General features: G+C 54.7%; 1 protein-coding gene across 1 annotated transcript in view; it reads left to right on the plus strand.

Moving 5' to 3' along the window:
* LOC116943811 (dynein axonemal heavy chain 11-like) overlaps positions 1-16981 on the plus strand; it is a 98757-nt gene that overhangs the window by 70955 nt on the left and 10821 nt on the right. The window contains exons 46-56 of the mRNA XM_032957033.2: positions 527-709; positions 4934-5035; positions 7473-7607; positions 8502-8675; positions 9696-9931; positions 10824-10946; positions 11910-12114; positions 13018-13182; positions 14442-14582; positions 15608-15778; positions 16128-16250. Of these exons, the coding sequence (XP_032812924.2) occupies positions 527-709; positions 4934-5035; positions 7473-7607; positions 8502-8675; positions 9696-9931; positions 10824-10946; positions 11910-12114; positions 13018-13182; positions 14442-14582; positions 15608-15778; positions 16128-16250 (1758 nt within the window). The remainder of the gene's footprint in view (positions 1-526; positions 710-4933; positions 5036-7472; positions 7608-8501; positions 8676-9695; positions 9932-10823; positions 10947-11909; positions 12115-13017; positions 13183-14441; positions 14583-15607; positions 15779-16127; positions 16251-16981) is intronic.

Raw genomic sequence — 16981 nt, forward strand, 5'->3', positions numbered from 1 at the left:
AATCCAACTGCTGGAGGAAGGCTTTACCGTTTCCATGTCAGTTATTGGGGGGGGGGGGGGGGTGGTTGTTTGACCGTACTTCACCACGCTGGTCAGCGCGGCATGGTGATTTGGATTGGTCCAGCGTGTCGTTCGCCGCCGGCAGCGCGAGCGCAGCGGGGCCCCGGTGACGCACGCGTGGCTCGGCGATGCCGCCCGCGGAATTGCCGCGGCGACACGCGCCCTATGCCCCTCGCACGCACGCACGGCGCTTTGTGAATCTGCTGCCCGGATGGAGTGAGGGCCTTCCGTGCTCCACGTGGGGGCGGGGGAGGGAGGTCCACGGGAGGTCGTCGGCGCCGTACTTCACCACGCTGGATCTAACACGCGTTTTTGCCCCCCCCTACCCCCCCCCCACCCATTTACTGCCCCTTTCTCCTCCCTGCGGGCAAATCCTCCGCCGCCGTGCTTCCGCCGCCGTTCGTCTGTCCACCAAAACCGGCCCCCTCCGTCCGCCCCCCCACCCCCACCATCACCCCCGACCCAGGTGGATGACTTCCTGCAGTCGTTGGTCAACTACAACAAGGAGCACATCCCGGAGGCGTGCCTGCGGGTTGTGAAGGACGATTACATCAGCAAGGCCGAGTTCAACCCCGAACTTGTCCGCACCAAGTCGTTCGCCGCGGCGGGCCTCTGCGCCTGGGTCATCAACATCGTCAAGTATTACGAGGTCAGAGGACTCGCAGCTTCCAGGGGGCGGTGCGAAGGGGAGGGGGCACGCTTCCCTCGGCGGGAAATTGCGGGGCCGGACTTTTTTTTTAACCTCTGTTTCACAATGGCGACACGGCTGAGATGTGGTGCACATTTTAGCCGCTCGCTCGGAGCGGGGGGCGGGGGGGTTCCACGGTTCGAGGCCAGTGGCCGCCCTGGTTAATATTGCTGGGCTGGACTGCAAACCACACAGTCTGCTTTCCTGCGGCTGATGTAGATGGCAGAGCAACAGCTACGATTTCACTTTCAGGCGGCCACGCCAGATAATAATCGCGCCAGGAGTAGCGAGCGGAGTGTGTCGCTGTGATGTCTCGTTTGTATTTGTGGATCGCGGGGCATTGCGTCATTATATGTTGCACGCTCTGTTCTGGATTTCCATTTGTGCATCAGGTATCCGCACTACTACAATGGTTTGTTTGGATGCGGTTTAGGGTGGACCATACGTTGCTGCACGCAGATCACGGTGCCACGGTAGTGAGATGTTAACTACCTCGCCTGGTATGCAGGAGGTCGTGGGTCCGATCCCAACCCTGACGCCTGTTGTATATTTGGAGTTTGCGTGTCTTTCTCTCTCTCCCCGAGGTCATGTGGATTTTTCTCCGGGTCCTCTGGTTTAGGCTGCCGTACATTTTCCATGTGATAAGCCACTTCGGTTGAGCTATCGTTTGTGGCCAGCTTGCTTCTGAAAAAGAACTGTATAGCTAAGTTTAAAAAAGAAATACATTTAATATATATTTCTATATATTTAATAAGGGGTGCTTCAAAATTGTGCTGCCTGGAGACCACCTGGAGAATATTCCAGGCACGTGCTGACAATGATGGCGAACAAGTGGAGACTCTTTGACTTTTTGAAGCTATTAACATTGCATTCGTTATCATGTTACAGTGTATTATCCGTTCTTTTTCCATTAAGTGTTAACATTTTTTTTAAGCCAGAAAAAAATAGCAGAATATTACTCGCAAGTTGTCCGATTGGGTAAAGCCGCATGCCAACATGAATGAAACTAGCGGCAATGAAACTAGCGACAAACTACGCTCGCATTTTTTTTTGTGTTTAGTGTTGTTGTCCTTCCCCCCCCCCGCACCTCCTATTAGCTCGGTTGGCTACGTACAGGTGCGAAAGAATTTAAACACATGTACTGTAGGTTGCAACAACGAGCTGGCGGAGCGATCGTACCTATGTTGAACTTCCTTCGCACCGTACGTAGCCCGGCGCACCAGTCAGAGGTGCACGGCGGGGGATAGGACAACAAACTAAACACGTTAAAGAAACGAGTTTTCAATCTATATTATTTAAAAACAGGTGTTAAGATGTTTGAACATCTTAACACCTGTTCAATTGCCAGAAAGGATAAAACCTATTCTCATACTTTAATACTGGCAAAAAAGGTCCCATATTGTACAAACATACTGTGAAATTCAGCGTCTTGCTGCGTGTGATAACCTTTCGCTGTAACAATGGCGTGAATCCTGAATTCGCAAATCGCCGGACTTGATTTGACTGGCATCTTGTGAGCAGCAGACCTCTGGCGTTGTTGAATATCCCGAGCTGGTGGTCTAGACAAGGCTGACTGTGTTGTACGTGAAAATGCAGCGGTCACGTGACATGCACGCAAGGCATGATGGACGGGAGTCGTTCCTCCCTTGCTGCTCTTGAGTAGCTCACCTTTCGCTTGTCAATGTTTCCAGTCGGCACACTGTGCACCCTCGTTGTGATGAGTTTTCTCATAATTTACAAATAGCATTGGGTGTAAAGCCCGCATCGTAGGCTACACGGGGAGGGAGGATAAAGTTTTTATTTTTTCTTCTGTGTGTGTGTGTGCATCTGCGCGTGTGTTTTATGGGGAGCAGTCGTGTGGCGGGTAGCGCTATGAACCCGTTGACCCGAGTGCGTATCCCGCTCATGGCCAACACCGGTGACGATTATCCTCACCGGTCATGGGCCTCCCCTAGGTCGACTCGGCCTCAAATGAGTTCCCGGTGCGATGTGTAGATATCGCCACTGGGGAGACAAAGGTGGCCGGGCGTGGTACTCGCCACCCACCCCCTCGTGTGTCGTGCCGGCCTTTATAGGTGCTGTTCACAAACAGCACTTGCCCCAACAGTCTGTTAAGGCTATGCGGGGGATTGTTGTCTTTTTTTTCTCACATGGAGAGTTTGTGTCTCTGCCGACACTCCCCGGGGGGGGGGGCCCTCTCCATCCGCTAATTGTGGCTCGGTTCCACCGAAGTCGCTCGCGCACCCGCTCGCTCGCTCGACTCCGCGGGCGTTGATGAGCTTTCATTACGGCGAGTAACAGCGCTCGTTTGTCTGGCGTTATTAACGGGCGCGCGAGGTATTCATCATCGCCCACTTTTAATTAATACTCGCTTATTGGGCAATTTGTCAGCGCGGGGCCGGGGCGCGCCGCGCGCCAGCCGCTCACGCCAACTCGTTCTTCGCGTCGCCCACCGTCGTCGTCAAAGCTCGCGCTCGCTTATTCATATTTAATCTCATCTTTTTTTGTTTGCTGCCGCTGCTGTTGTTATTGTTGTTGTTCCCACGGCTACGTTCGCTGTCCGGCGACCCGTCCTCGAAAGACGCGCGTGAGTATCGTCTGCACCGCCGTGGCATGGCGGAGTGCCGTCTTTGTTTTTGCCGTGGCTCTTCGGATTGCAGTGCCGCTGCGAGCGTTTTGCGCCCCCACCCACCGCCACCGCCACCGCGCGCGCCACGCGCGTCCAACGGAAACAATCCGCTAAACAAAAGTTGCCGCGCCCGTTCGATTGCAAAGGTGGGGGAGGGGGGGGTAGGTGGGGTGTGGGTGCTCGCCGGCGCACGGGACTTACAATTCGTAGGTCACCCGGTTCAATTCTGTTACTCGCCACGGCCGATTACCGCGGTTGGCTACGTACGGTTCGAAAGAAGTTCAGTGTACGCACCTACACGCGCCGTTGAAACAATGGCGGAAGTTTCTTAAATCACCCTCCCACCCTCCAACAGCCGTCGCCAGCCCCACCACCTCAACCGCCCGGCAGTGTAAGTGGGTTACGCCACAGTTAGTCAATCAGTAGGTCACGTGTGGTAAGGTAATGTTTGGCCATCGTGGAAGAGTAGGCCAAATTAAACTCCAGAGCTCTCTCTGTCGTCGCGCCCCCTTCCAGCAGCAGTGGCGTGAGCAAGCAATTGCAGGGCTGCGCCTTTAAAGGCACAGCCTTTAAAGGCACAGCCCTGCAACTGCGCGACCTCTGGTGTGATTACTTGATAAAACGTCACTGTTATTTGCCGTGCTCTAAAATTGACGTGTGCATTATTATTTGACTCTCTTTTTTACACGTTTTGCGACACTTAACGGGGTGAATGGAAATCGGTCGTGGACAAAACAACATCGAGCAATTTATTTTTTCAATTATTTGTTTGTTTTATTATCCCAAGGGCAATGGAAAATAATTGTGTAAGATAAAATATCAAATACATTGGTCCTTTCTATTAAGCATTATCCAATGTGTCGTGAGTAAGTAGAATATGCTTGGGACATTATTTAATTTAACACGCAGTCATTGTTACGATTCGTAATAGATGTTTGGGTTAGTCTGCCACGTAACGATTCAGATGCATTCCGGATCGTTAAGAACCCTCCACCACCTGACGGAGCCAAGCAAATAAAACCGTCGTGTGGTGTACAAGCGTTGAACACCGCGGCAGTTGTTATTATTTCGGCTCGCTCACTCGAAGAATCCGATGAGCTATGAAGCTCTTTTTTTCACAGATGTCCAGTAGTAGAGGGTCAGCACGTTATAGCAGCAAACGATACCAAAAAAACACGATAGGAGTGCAAAGTAGAGGAAAAGTTAGCAAATCACACCATCAAAAACAACTAAAAAAATGTATCTTACCAGGTGAAGCCCAATGAGCTACTACATTATTTTTCAGAAGCGACCTGGCCACAAATGATAGCGCAACAAAGTGGCTTATCACGGGGAAATGTATAACAGCCAAACAGTCTGAATAATCGAATAATAACACTTAATAAACCCAGGTCGTAACAGCGTTTCGTTCTCTCCTTTTCCCTGCACGTATCACTCTCTCTCTCATTCTCACTCGCCCTCTCTCTACGTCGTCCGTCCCTCCTCCCACCGTTCGTCTCTTTCCCCACCGTCGTCCTCATCACCTCCCCCCCCACGTCTGCCGTTGCCGGCCGCAGGTTTACTGCGACGTGGAGCCCAAGCGGCGGGCGCTCGCTCAGGCCAACATCGACCTCGCCTCGGCCACCGACAAACTGGAGGCGATCCGCAAGAAGCTGGCCGTGAGTATCACCTCTGACCTCTGACCTCTGACCACTGACCTGGCAGGGTGACATGTAGTGACCAGGAAAATTTTAAGTTCATGGAAAAGACAAAAAGAAAAAAACGATCCTTACACTCGCAATACTTGCACGGAGGTCGCGCACATGCGAGAATAAACTTTTAAATGCCACGTCGCGTATGCTATGGTTTGGCAGCCCTGCCACGGCAGGTGCGCCACGCTTTGCCTCAAAATAACCACGAGCATCGTTACGGAGGGTATAAATAACAAAGGGGATAAGCAGACCGAGGGTCGCTTCAGTACGTCCATCTCTCCGCGCATAAACTAAAACAATTTCTCATCAAAACAACGCCATGGGCAAAACGGCCTTCCGGGAGTGCCCGTTAAACCGTGATATCCGTCTTGATTCTTCGACGAAACGGTGATCCTGTATCGTGGCCATCTCTTGGGTATCCTGGGTGGGACTCGAAATAACCCCACGAGAGTTCGTTGTCCAGATAGTAGCTGGCTGTGTGTTGTTGAGCTTGTTTTTGTTTTGTCACACGCATCATGACGGATCACCTGCATCGATCGCCAGAGGTCGTGAGGGGCGGGGGCCACAGGGGGTCTCGAGTCGTTACTTCCCGAATACAAAGCTGTCAACCCCTTATCAGTGCCCTGCCTTATTACAGACCAATTCACGACCTTATTGGTCACCCCGTGCGCCTTATAAATCTCAACGTTCACCCTACAAAGTCCCATCACAAGGGAGAAACACAAACAAATAGACAATACATGTTTGTTGTTTTTGCCCGTATTGAAACGGCTGTACGCCGTATGGACCTGAAAACTCAATTTCCCCTGTACAAGAATACGGGGTAAACCATATGGGTTGACACGGTATGCAAATACCAGCAACCTATTTGTGAGTGAGCGTTCGAAACGGGGAAATTGTGGAGTTTGGAGGGGGTAATGGATAGTTGTGGGGGGCTGAGAGGGGGGGGGGCAGCCTACGGGGTCGGGCAGCAGCTGGCAGATTTTGGCGCGATCGCCATAGCCCATTAGTCTCTGATTAAGTCGACACCATATGGGGGGTTGCTTTTAATCGTCTCCCTAATGATGCAGGCAAGCAACAACAGAAAAAAAAGACCCTGCATTGTGATTGATTTTAATTGTAAATCGCGTTTAACCGTATGATCGCCGGGCGGCCCAGTCTGACTCGGGGGGGGGGGGGGGGAGCCTAATGAGACACCGGTAAGTTTAATTGCATTTTGTTAATTGACGCAGCGCTCATTATTACACCGCGCGCACGCACGCACAGCACACGCACAACAGACACACGACACACGTGCGCTAAAACCTGCCACCTTCATGTCCTTAACTTTGAGAAAAATTTACGGCAGTCACCCGATGGGCAAAACATCGGGCGCGGGGGGGGGGGGGTGATTGAGCGGCCCGGTGACGCGACCTGCTGGCATTCTGACCAGAGGACGAATGGGATGCACCTCGAGAGAGAGAAGGAGACTTTCCAAACTTTATAAAACTAAAAAGGGGAGGTAATAACCAACGGGGTTGCCACTTCTGATGCACCCGGGAGACACATCATGGGAAGAAGAAGAAGGAGGAGGAGTAGGGGAAGGAGGGGGAGGAATCTCGCAATACTGCTGGAAGGGAGAACAATATTAATATGTGTTGTGTTGATTTATGCGTTGTTGTGGCACTTATTATTATTATTGTTATCATCTACCGGACATCTGTGAAAACTACCGGACATCTGCGGAAAAAAAACATTATCTTCGCAGCTCATCGGAGATCCTCCCGCATGAATTAATATTCTGATTCTGATATTGTGGAGCAAACTGATAAAGAAAAACCGAGGCTGTTAATGCATCAAGAAGAGCAGGGAGGTTCCTGCGAAAACCAGGACAAGGTGGCAACCGTAGGTTTACCTTAAACACGTTCATGTTGTTTGGTGGACAAGCACAAAGAACAAACACAATGACCTTACCCTGAACGGAATATATATGTATAGTTGGTGATATAATGGTCCTTCTTAATAGCACAAGGTCTAACTGCTGTGTTACATGCACACAATACTTACGCGTGTGCGTGTGTGTACGAGGAGCGGTGGTGCAGCGGTTAGCGCACTGCGCTACAACACCAGCGACCGGAGTTCGATTCCCATTCACGGCCAACACCAGTGGCAATTATTTGAACCGGTACTGGGCTTCCCCTAGGGCGACTCGGCCTCCAATGAGTACCTGGTGCGGTGTGTAAACATCGCCACCGGGGAGACAAAGGCGGCCTGGCGTGATGTTGGCCACCCACCCCCTCGTGTGCCGTGCCGGACTTCATAGATGCTACTCGCTAACAGTACTCGCCCCTACAGTCTGTTAAGGCTACACGGTGGTGGGGGGGACCTTTGTCTTTGTGTGTCGTGCGCGCATCGCCATGACCAGGAGCTGGATGCGAACCTGGCGAAGCTGACGGCCGCCTTTGAGACGGCGACGGCCGAGAAGCTGCGGTGCCAGGAGGAAGTGAGCCGCACCAACCACACCATCCGTCTCGCCAACCGCCTGGTGACCGGCCTGCAGGTGGGGGTCGAACAACTCACCCACACCGCACCCGTGCCACACCTCACCCACACCAAACCCGTGCCACACCTCACCCACACCGCACTCGTACCACGCCTCACCCACACCGCACCCGTGCCACACCTCACCCACACCGCACCCGTGCCACACCTCACCCACACCGCACTCGTACCACACCTCACCCACACCGCACTCGTACCACAACTCACCCACACTGCACCATACCACACCGCCAACCGCCTGGTGACCAGGCTTGCAGGTGGAAGAGGTAGCCACTCACCGCACACACAACCTCCTTTACCCGTACAGTAGGTCACGCAGGTACAGCTGCCACTGGGGGATCCCCATGGATAGGCTGCAGGAGGGCATTGGCATGGGTGAGATGGGATTGTGATGTAAGGTGCTTTGAATTACTGGGACAATTTGGGCCAGAACTCTACCACTGCGAATCTTTACATGCGTATTGTTTGCACAGGAGAGTGGCGCAGTGGTAACACCTGTGCCTCACAGCAAGCAGGGCCTGGGTTTCGACTTTTCTGTGTGGATGAAACGTGGCAGCGTTGTCCCCCCACTGTAAAAAAAAAAACCTGCCGTTTGTGAGTTACTTTCGCTCCTGCCGTGCGTAATGTTATTATTAATTGCGAGCTAGATTTCCATTGCACATAGTTCTGGTTGTTCAATATGTTATTATTATTGTTGATGAGTCATGTTTATAAATTGCCCCTGCTGTTGTTCTACGCACCCCCTGTAAAGCCCTCCCTTGCCGTGTGACGTGCTCGCGCCCGTCCTGTCAGCCGTTCTACGCGGCCTGTGAAAGGAGCTTTTTGGCTCAGTGGGCTTCCCCGAAATAAACCGACCGAGCGACCGACTCACTGACTGACCGGTTGGTTACAGTCGGAGAAGGTGCGGTGGGCTCAGTCGGTGGCCGAGTTCCGGGCACAGGAGCGGACTCTGTGCGGCGACGTTCTGCTCACAGCCGCCTTCATCTCCTACCTGGGCTACTTCACCAAGCGCTACCGCCAGGAGCTGCTCGACGGCATGTGGGGGCCCTTCCTCCGTGCCCAGAAGGTGCCCTGACTGACTCTTCGTCAACGTAAATGTCATCATCAATGTCATCATCAATGTCGTCAGCATCGTCGGCGTCAATCCACCGCTGGTTGAAGGCCTCCCCAATCCGCAGGGCGACGCGATGTTGGAATGCATTGTGCTCTGGCAGTCAACTCGGCTCCCGATAACGCTCGCACGAGTGCACGCACACACACGAGGCAAAGACAAAGATCACACCCATGCCTTAGCCTTGAACAATTATCGGGGCAAGTGCTGTTCGTGAGCACCCGGGAAGCGCACGAAGGGGGGCGGTGTGGTCAGCACCACGATCAGCCGTCTTTGTTCCCCCAGTGGCCTACGTTTAAACGCCACACACAGGTACTCATTTAAGGCTGAGTCGACCTAGGGGAGGCTCAGGCCCGGCGGTTCAATTATTCATCACCGATGTTGGCCGTGAGCCGGAATCGAACCGGTTTGGTCGCACAGCGCACCAACCGATACGCCAACCGCTTCTCACGCACATGAGCATGCACACACGCACGCAACAGCAAGGGGGGCCGGCATTTGGGCACGCGGTGGCGGTGGGCGACCTCGCCGCGGCGCTTGTGCCAGGAGGGGGGATGCGTGGGTTTTGACCCTTTCACGTTCCGAGACGACTGCAAGTTGCGGGGTGGGGGGGGGGGTTCCCCGTTCACCGCTGAATCTCGGTCGCACGCAAGCGGTATCGGTGTTCGTTTTATTCAGAGAGGCGTATTGTAGTGGCGCCGTTGTTTTTAAAGGCGTTGTCGCTCACTGCAGAGAACCGTAGCGACACGACCGCCGCATTCCACGACAGCTGCCGCCAAAACTGTTTGCCATGCACGCCATCCCTCGCGTGGCCTTCCGATTCCGTCACGACGACGTACGCGAGAAACCGACGCCATACGCGTGCATCATCGGAACGCGGGGAGGGTTAACCGCCCGAGATATGACCGTCGGATGCGCCGCCCATCCGTGTGCGCCCACCGCGCCCGCCCGCCCGCCCGCCCGTTGCGCCCGCAGGTACCCATCCCGATGAGCGAGGGGCTGGACCCCATGAGCGTGCTGACGGACGGCGCGACGGTCGCGTGCTGGCAGAACGAGGGGCTGCCGCGCGACCGCATGTCCACGGAGAACGCCGCGCTGCTCGCCGCGTGCCAGCGCTGGCCGCTGCTCGTCGACCCGCAGCTGCAGGCGGCGCGGTGGGTCCGCGGCCACTTCGGCGCACGCCTACGCGTCGTGCGGCTTGGGCAGAAGGGGTGAGACGACGCCGCCCTCACCCCCCCACCCCCCCAACCCCCCTACACCCACCCACCGCACCCCCGACCGCCCACGTAGCTCTCTCCTCGTCACTTCCTCCTCATCGTTGTCTCGTGGGGATGTTTGTTGACCCCCCCCCGCACCTCCGATTAGGACGGTTGGCTACGTACAGGTGCCAAAGAAGTTCAACACACGTACTGTACGTTGCAATGACGAGCCGGCGGAGCGATCGTACCTAAGTTGAACTTCTTTCACACCGTACGTAGCCAACCGTGCTAATCTAAGGCGCGGGGCAAGCACAACAAACTAAACTCAGTTCTAATTTAAATGAGTTTTCAATCGAGATGATTTAAGAGTGCATAGCTCCAGTGGCTTCCTATTATCAGAAGGAAGGGCGTTCCAGACGGCCTCAGAAGCGCACCTGAAAGCGCACGATGCAGTGACCGTCTTTGTTCGATGGGGAGCCGAAACCTGCTGCTGCCAGGATGACCGGAGTTTGCGTGATGGTTCATGCCCCTTGATGATGTAAGCAAGGTATTGTGGTTCACTTATGGCAAGCACTCTCTGTGTGTAATGAGTGCCGCCCCGTAACGTCTTTGTTCGGCAACCAGAACCCAGTGCAGCTCTGGACAGACATGGTGGCAACACCCCTCCCTCCCCCCCCCCCCCCCCGCTGTGAGACCATTAACTCCCTACACTCGAGAACTTGGTTTAAAAACGGTGGACGGCCAGAACCTGGATTCCAACTCAGCGGGATGGGAGGGGGGGAGGGGGTCTTAGCAGCGCCGCCGCCGAAGCTCTGAAACTCTGATCCCGCCGGACCTCCAACACCCCGCGAATTTCCGCTCTCGCGCGTACGCTCGCGGCGGGCCACTTCTCTGTCCCGCAAAGGTACCTGGACGTGATAGAGCGCGCGATGGCAGCCGGAGAGACGGTCCTCATCGAGAACCTGGAGGAGACGGTGGACCCCGTGCTTGATCCCCTGCTCGGCAGGAACAGCATCAAGAAGGGAAAGTGAGTGCTGCGGGAAGCAATGACAAACTAAACTACTCAAGTCAACGATTGGTTTTGTTTTTTGTTTATTCTACCACGTTAGGCCCACTGAGCTATTTAGCTCTTTTTTAGAAGTGACCTGGCTACCACAAATGATAGCTCAACGAAGTGCTTGGAAATAAATAGCAGCCAACTACTCTGAATGCGTCACGTTTATTCTAAATGTGGAGGGGAATTCCGGAGGACCCGGGGAAAAATCCACGCAACCACAGGGAGAGTGAACATGCAAACTCCAAATATACAGAGGTCACGGTCGGGATCGAACCCACGACCTCCTGTTTACTAGGCGAGATTAACCCCACCATGTAGCCTTAATAGATTGTTGGGGCAAGCGCCGTTAGCGAGAAGCACCTACGAAGGCCGGCACTGCAAACGGAGGGGGCAGGCAGCCAGCACCACTCCCAGCCGCCTTTGTCTCCCTAGTCGTGATGTTTACGACACACCGTACCAGGCAATCATTTGAGGCCGAGTGGACCTAGGGGAGCCAGCGTCCGAGTGGAAAAGGGTTTACAATGCATTTACAATTCACGCAATCTCACCTCAAAACAAAATGCGATGATGATTAATATTGGTCACGGAAGCCGACGGCAGGGGTGGCCAACCTATAACAGACCAAGCGCAAAAAATTCCCCCGTGAGTTCTGCAAAGAGCCAAGTGTGTATATATATAAGCGTGTTCATTTATATGTTAGCAGTTTTCAGCACAGCACGGAAGACATTTCATTATTCGTTGCTTCTGCCGTGGCAGTTACGGTCCTATGCCATGCCCCGTCGATAGAGCCACCGCACGAGGTGGATTAAAGAGCCACTTGGGGAGACGCCGGTTAGGCCACGGGCTGCCCCCTACGCGTTCAATTCGCGGAGGACCCCCCACTCATCCCCCCCTCCCCCCCGCGGCAACGCTCTTCTCATCCCCTTCTCCCAGGTTCATCAAGATCGGCGACAAGGAGTGCGAGTACCACCCGGACTTCCGGCTGGTGCTGCACACCAAGCTGGCCAACCCGCACTACCGGCCCGAGCTGCAGGCTCAGACGACGCTCGTCAACTTCACGGTGACGCGCGACGGCCTCGAGGAGCAGCTGCTGGGCCGCGTCGTCAGCCGCGAGCGGCCCGACCTCGAAGGGGAGAAGGTGAGGCCGCCCCTCCCCCATCTCCCCGCCCCCCTTCCCCTTCACGTTGTCGTTTGTCTTTTCTAGGCGAGACGTTAACTACCTCGCCTGGTATACAGGAGGTCGTGGGTTCGATCCCGACCCTGACGCCTGCTGTTGTATATTTGGAGTTTGCGTGTTTCTCTCTCTCATTATCATCACGGTGGCTAGGAGATGTTAACTATCTCGCCTGGTACACGGGAGGTCGTGGGTTCTATCCCGGTCCTGACGCCTGCTGCTGTATATTTTGGAGTTTATGCGTCTCTTTCTCGCTCTCTGTCTCTCTTCCCGTGGTCACGTGGATTTTTCTCCGGATCCTCCGGTTTTTCCCTCCATGTTTAAAATCAACGTGCGTTTAGAGTATTTGGCTGCTATAAATTTCCTACGCGATAAGCCACTTCGTTGAGCTTCCATTTGTAGCCAGGTCGCTTCTGAAAAAGAGCTGTCATAGCTCAGTGTGTCTTACTTGGTAACATAAAAATAGTTTCTATAGTTTAACTCCAAATGTACGGGCGTAAGGGTCGGGAGCAAACCCACGACCTGAGGAATTGGAAGGTAATTGTAGGTCATTTTTTTTACTTGAACCTGGCAAACTGATTTTAATTCCTGGCCGTGGCTAACGTCGGTGGCAGGTGACATCCAAATGGGTCCTTGGACCTCGCCTTAAGTCAAAGCAGCCGACAATGAGTACCGCGTGCGGTGAGTAAACATTGCCACTGGGGAGACAAAGGTGACCGGGCGTGGTGTTGGCCACCCAGCCCCTCGTGCGCTAACAGAACTTGCCTCAACAGTCTGTTTAAGGCTATGTGGGGGATCTTTGATCGTTGTTGCGTGCCCATGTACACGCGTGTGTGCTTGTGCCCGTGTGCCCACGGGTGGCTTCAGTCGGAGCTGACGACTCAGCAGAACAGCTTCAAGATCGAGCTGAAACAGCTGGAGGACGAGCTGCTGACGCGCCTCTCGGCAGCGCACGGAAGCTTCCTGGGCGACACGGAGCTCGTGGAGAAGCTCGAGGAGACCAAGCGCACGGCCGCCGACATCGAGGCCAAGGCAAGCGCGGAGCGAGCGGAGAGGGAGCGAGGGGTGGGTGGGTGGGGGGGGGAGCAGGGAGGAAATGGGGAATGGGGAGGGTGCGAGCGGGGAGCGGGGAAAGGAGCGGGGAGCATGGAGCGGGGGGAGGGAGCGAGTTAGGAGCTGGAAGGGAGTGACCGGGGAGCGGGGAGGGAGCGAGTGGGGAGGAAGCAGGGAGGGAGGGAGGGAGTGGGGAGTGGGGAGGGAGCGGGGAGGGAGCAACCGGGGAGTGGGGAGGGAGTGAGTGGGGAGCTGGGAGGGAGCGAGGGGGGAGGAAGCAGGGAGGGAGTGAGTGGGGAGTGGGGAGGGAGCAAAGAGGTAGGGAGCAGGGAGGTAGCAGGGGGGCGCGAGTGGGGAGGGGGGAGGGACCGAGTGGGGAGTGAGTGAATTAAGCAGGGAGATGAGCTGACCCGGTGCAAGCACCGCGCTTGTACTGGAGGGAGTCAGCGCTCACCCGGCAACTTGGCCTGGCCAAACAAGACAGACACACAGACAGGCAAATAGAGAAAGGCAGACTGACTGAAAAACAGACATATAAAGTAACAGACGCAGACGGACAGGCAGACAGACGGGCAAACAGTCAGACAGACAAAACAAGGTATCCCCAAAACCACAGGAATTAAGCATAGACCCACAGTGGAATAAGGATTTTGTTTTATATTTCTAAGTATATATTTTGCTACCCCACCACTGCCCTGGCAAGGGGAAAAGAGGCAGGCGATCATGGGACTGAGATCATGGGGCTTCATTTCTATAAATCGAGCATGGGGACAGACTACTAGGGTGTTTGGGTGTTCCCAAACCATTCCTGGGCCAATCATGGGCCGTTCCTGGGCCGTTCCTGGGCTGGCGGAACGGTCTTTACAAGAGGTAGTGTCTCGAGAGCCCTCCTCCAAGAGGGACGGTATTTTGACCTTCTCTTCCACATTGTCCAGACATCTTGGAAGAGTTGTGAGCACCCACACTTTACCCCACCACACCCACGTGACCTGCGGTGGCGTCGCGCGGTCGGCGCGCGGGTCCCGGCGACCGGGAATGAAATGAGGCTGCCCCTGCCTGCCCAATTTTGCTTGCCCGCTCCTATCCGGAATGCCGTCGCACCGCCTGCACGCTCGATAGCCACGCTCGCGCGGAAGTCGCAGCCCAGCTCCTGCGGAGGAGCGGTCGCCGGTGAGCGGCGTAATGAACGGCGCTCGCGGTGCCGGTGACGACGATGATGACGATGATGACGATGGCAGGTGCTGGAGGCCAAGGTTAATGAGCTGAGGATCAACGAGGCGCGGGAGCTGTACCGAGCGGTGGCCGTGCGCTCCTCCCTGCTCTTTTTCATCATCAACGACCTCAACTCCATCAACCCCATCTACCAGTTCTCCCTCAAGGTGCGGAGGGAGGGGGAGGGAGGAGGGTGGAGGTGGCACTGGTGCTGATAGAGGCCAGTGTGTGTGTCTGTGTGAGTGTGTGTGGGGCGTCTGTTAAGGCTATACGGGGGATCTTTGTCTTTTGTGTGGAGCGTGGTGGCGTCGTGGCTAACGCACTGCGCTATGAACCCGGCGACTCGAGTTTGAATCACCGTTGATGGCTAAAATCAGCAACTCTGTTGAAATTTTTTTTTTTATAAAAAGATGTGCCACCTCTACTCTCTGCACCAACAGTGCCCACACACAAAAGAAAATATCTCCTGTATAGCCTTTAACAGAATTTGGAGCAAGTGCTGTTAGGGAGCACTTATGAAGGCCGGTATGGTACACGAGGGGGTGGATGGCCAACACGACACCCGGCTGCCCAGTGGCGATATTTACACATTGCAGCCGGTACTCATTTGAGGTGGAGTTGACCTAGGGGAGTCCCAGAAGCATTTCAGGTAATCTTCGATGCTTTTGGCTGCGAGCAGGTATCGAACTCGGGTCACGGGGTTCATATCGCAGCGCGCTAGTTTGTTGTTCTCGTCCCACACCTCTGATTAGCATGGTCGGCTACGTACGGTGCGAAAGAAGTTCAACATACATACATGATTAACCCGCTACACTACCACTCCCGTCCCATTCCACACATGCGCGCTTGTACACAAACAAAGACAAAGATCCCCCGTATAGCCTTAACAGACTATAGGGGCAAGTGCTGTTAGCGAGCACCGTTGGAGGCTGGCACGGCACACGAGGTGGGTGGCCAACACCGCCTTTGTCTCCCAAGTGGTGATGTTTACTACACATCACACCAGGTACTCATTTGAGGCTGAGTCGACCTAGGGGAGACCCAGGACCGGTTCAGATAATCGTCATATGTGTTTATGGCCGTGAACAGGAATCGAACCCGGGTTGTCAGGTTCGTAAGCGCAGCGCGCTAACCGCTACACTACCGCTCCCCACAAACACACACGCACGCACACGCACGCACACGCACGCAGGCCTTCACGGCGGTGTTCCACAAGGCGATGGACCGGGCGGTGGCCTCGGACGACGTGCACGAGCGGGTGCTGCACCTCACGGACTGCATCACCCACTCCGTCTTCGTCTACACGAGCCGCGGGCTGTTTGAGCGCGACAAGCTAACGTTCGCTGCACAGACCGCCTTCCAGGTGCCCGTCCCGTCCCGTCCCACCCTGTCCTGTTCCCGTCCTGTCCTGTTCCCGTCCCGTTCCCAACCCCATCCCGTCCCATTCCCATCCCGTTCCATCCCATGGGTATCTCCGTGCTCGCTAGCGGGCGTTGCCACCTGCGCGATGCACCACTGCGACAAGGTTCAACGCAATGCCACCCAGCGCTGGGTACAGATCGGTTCCTGCCACCCGGACTTCCGGCCGTCAGCGTCTCCGACCTCTGAGTGTCCGACCAACCCAGTTGGGCAGCGCCACCGGTCACGAAGTTTTCGGCGGCGTCCGACGGAGACGTTTTTTGACCGCTCTCGCTAATCCACGCCCCCCGCAGATCCTGCTCGCGAACAAGGAGATTGAGGCTGGCGAGCTGGACTTTCTGCTGCGCTTCAACATCGAGCAGAGCTACTCGAGCCCCGTGGAGTTCCTCTCTGGGCAAGCATGGAGCGCCATCAAGGTGCGGCGCTGCGGAGAGGCCCGCTCGTGGGGCGACGGGCAGTGGACGTGTGGACAGAGAGATGGACGGACAGGTGGACGGACAGGTGGACAGACAGGTGGATAGAAAGACGGATGGGCAGGTGTACAGACAGGTGGACAGAGAGACGGACGGACAGGAGGACAGACAGATGGACAGAGAGACGGATGGACAGGTGGACAGAGATGGACGGAGAGACATACGGACAGGTGGACAGAGAGACAGACGAACAGGTGGACTGACAGGTGGACAGGGAGACGGACAGGTGGACAGAGAGACAACAGACAGGGTGAACAGAGAGACGAAGAAAGAGATGAACAAAGAAATAGATGGATGGATAGAGACAGACTCATGGATTGATGATCAAATGAACAGAAAGCTGGTCAGCCTAAAAGATAAAAAAGAGACAGGGATAGAACGACAGATCAATAGATAGATGGATATATATGTATGTTGAACTTAAATTTTGATTTAAAGCTTTCGCGACTGCAGTAATTCATATTCTTAGCTCTTTTGGTAAAGTCACGTTGAAGGGAAACAATAAAATAATAAAATATATATTGTTTTTATTTTTTACATATTTTATTATTTTATTGTTTCCCTTCAACGTGACTTTACCGAAAGAGCTAAGAATATATGTTGAACTTCTTTCGCACCATACGTAGCAAACCGTGGTAATTGGAGGTGCGGGTAGACAGATGAACACAGGCAGA

The sequence above is a fragment of the Petromyzon marinus genome, chromosome 19, assembly GCF_048934315.1.
Source record: "Petromyzon marinus isolate PM22_M1 ecotype Great Lakes invasive population chromosome 19, UKy_Petmar_22M1.pri1.0, whole genome shotgun sequence".
Lineage (NCBI taxonomy): Eukaryota > Metazoa > Chordata > Hyperoartia > Petromyzontiformes > Petromyzontidae > Petromyzon > Petromyzon marinus.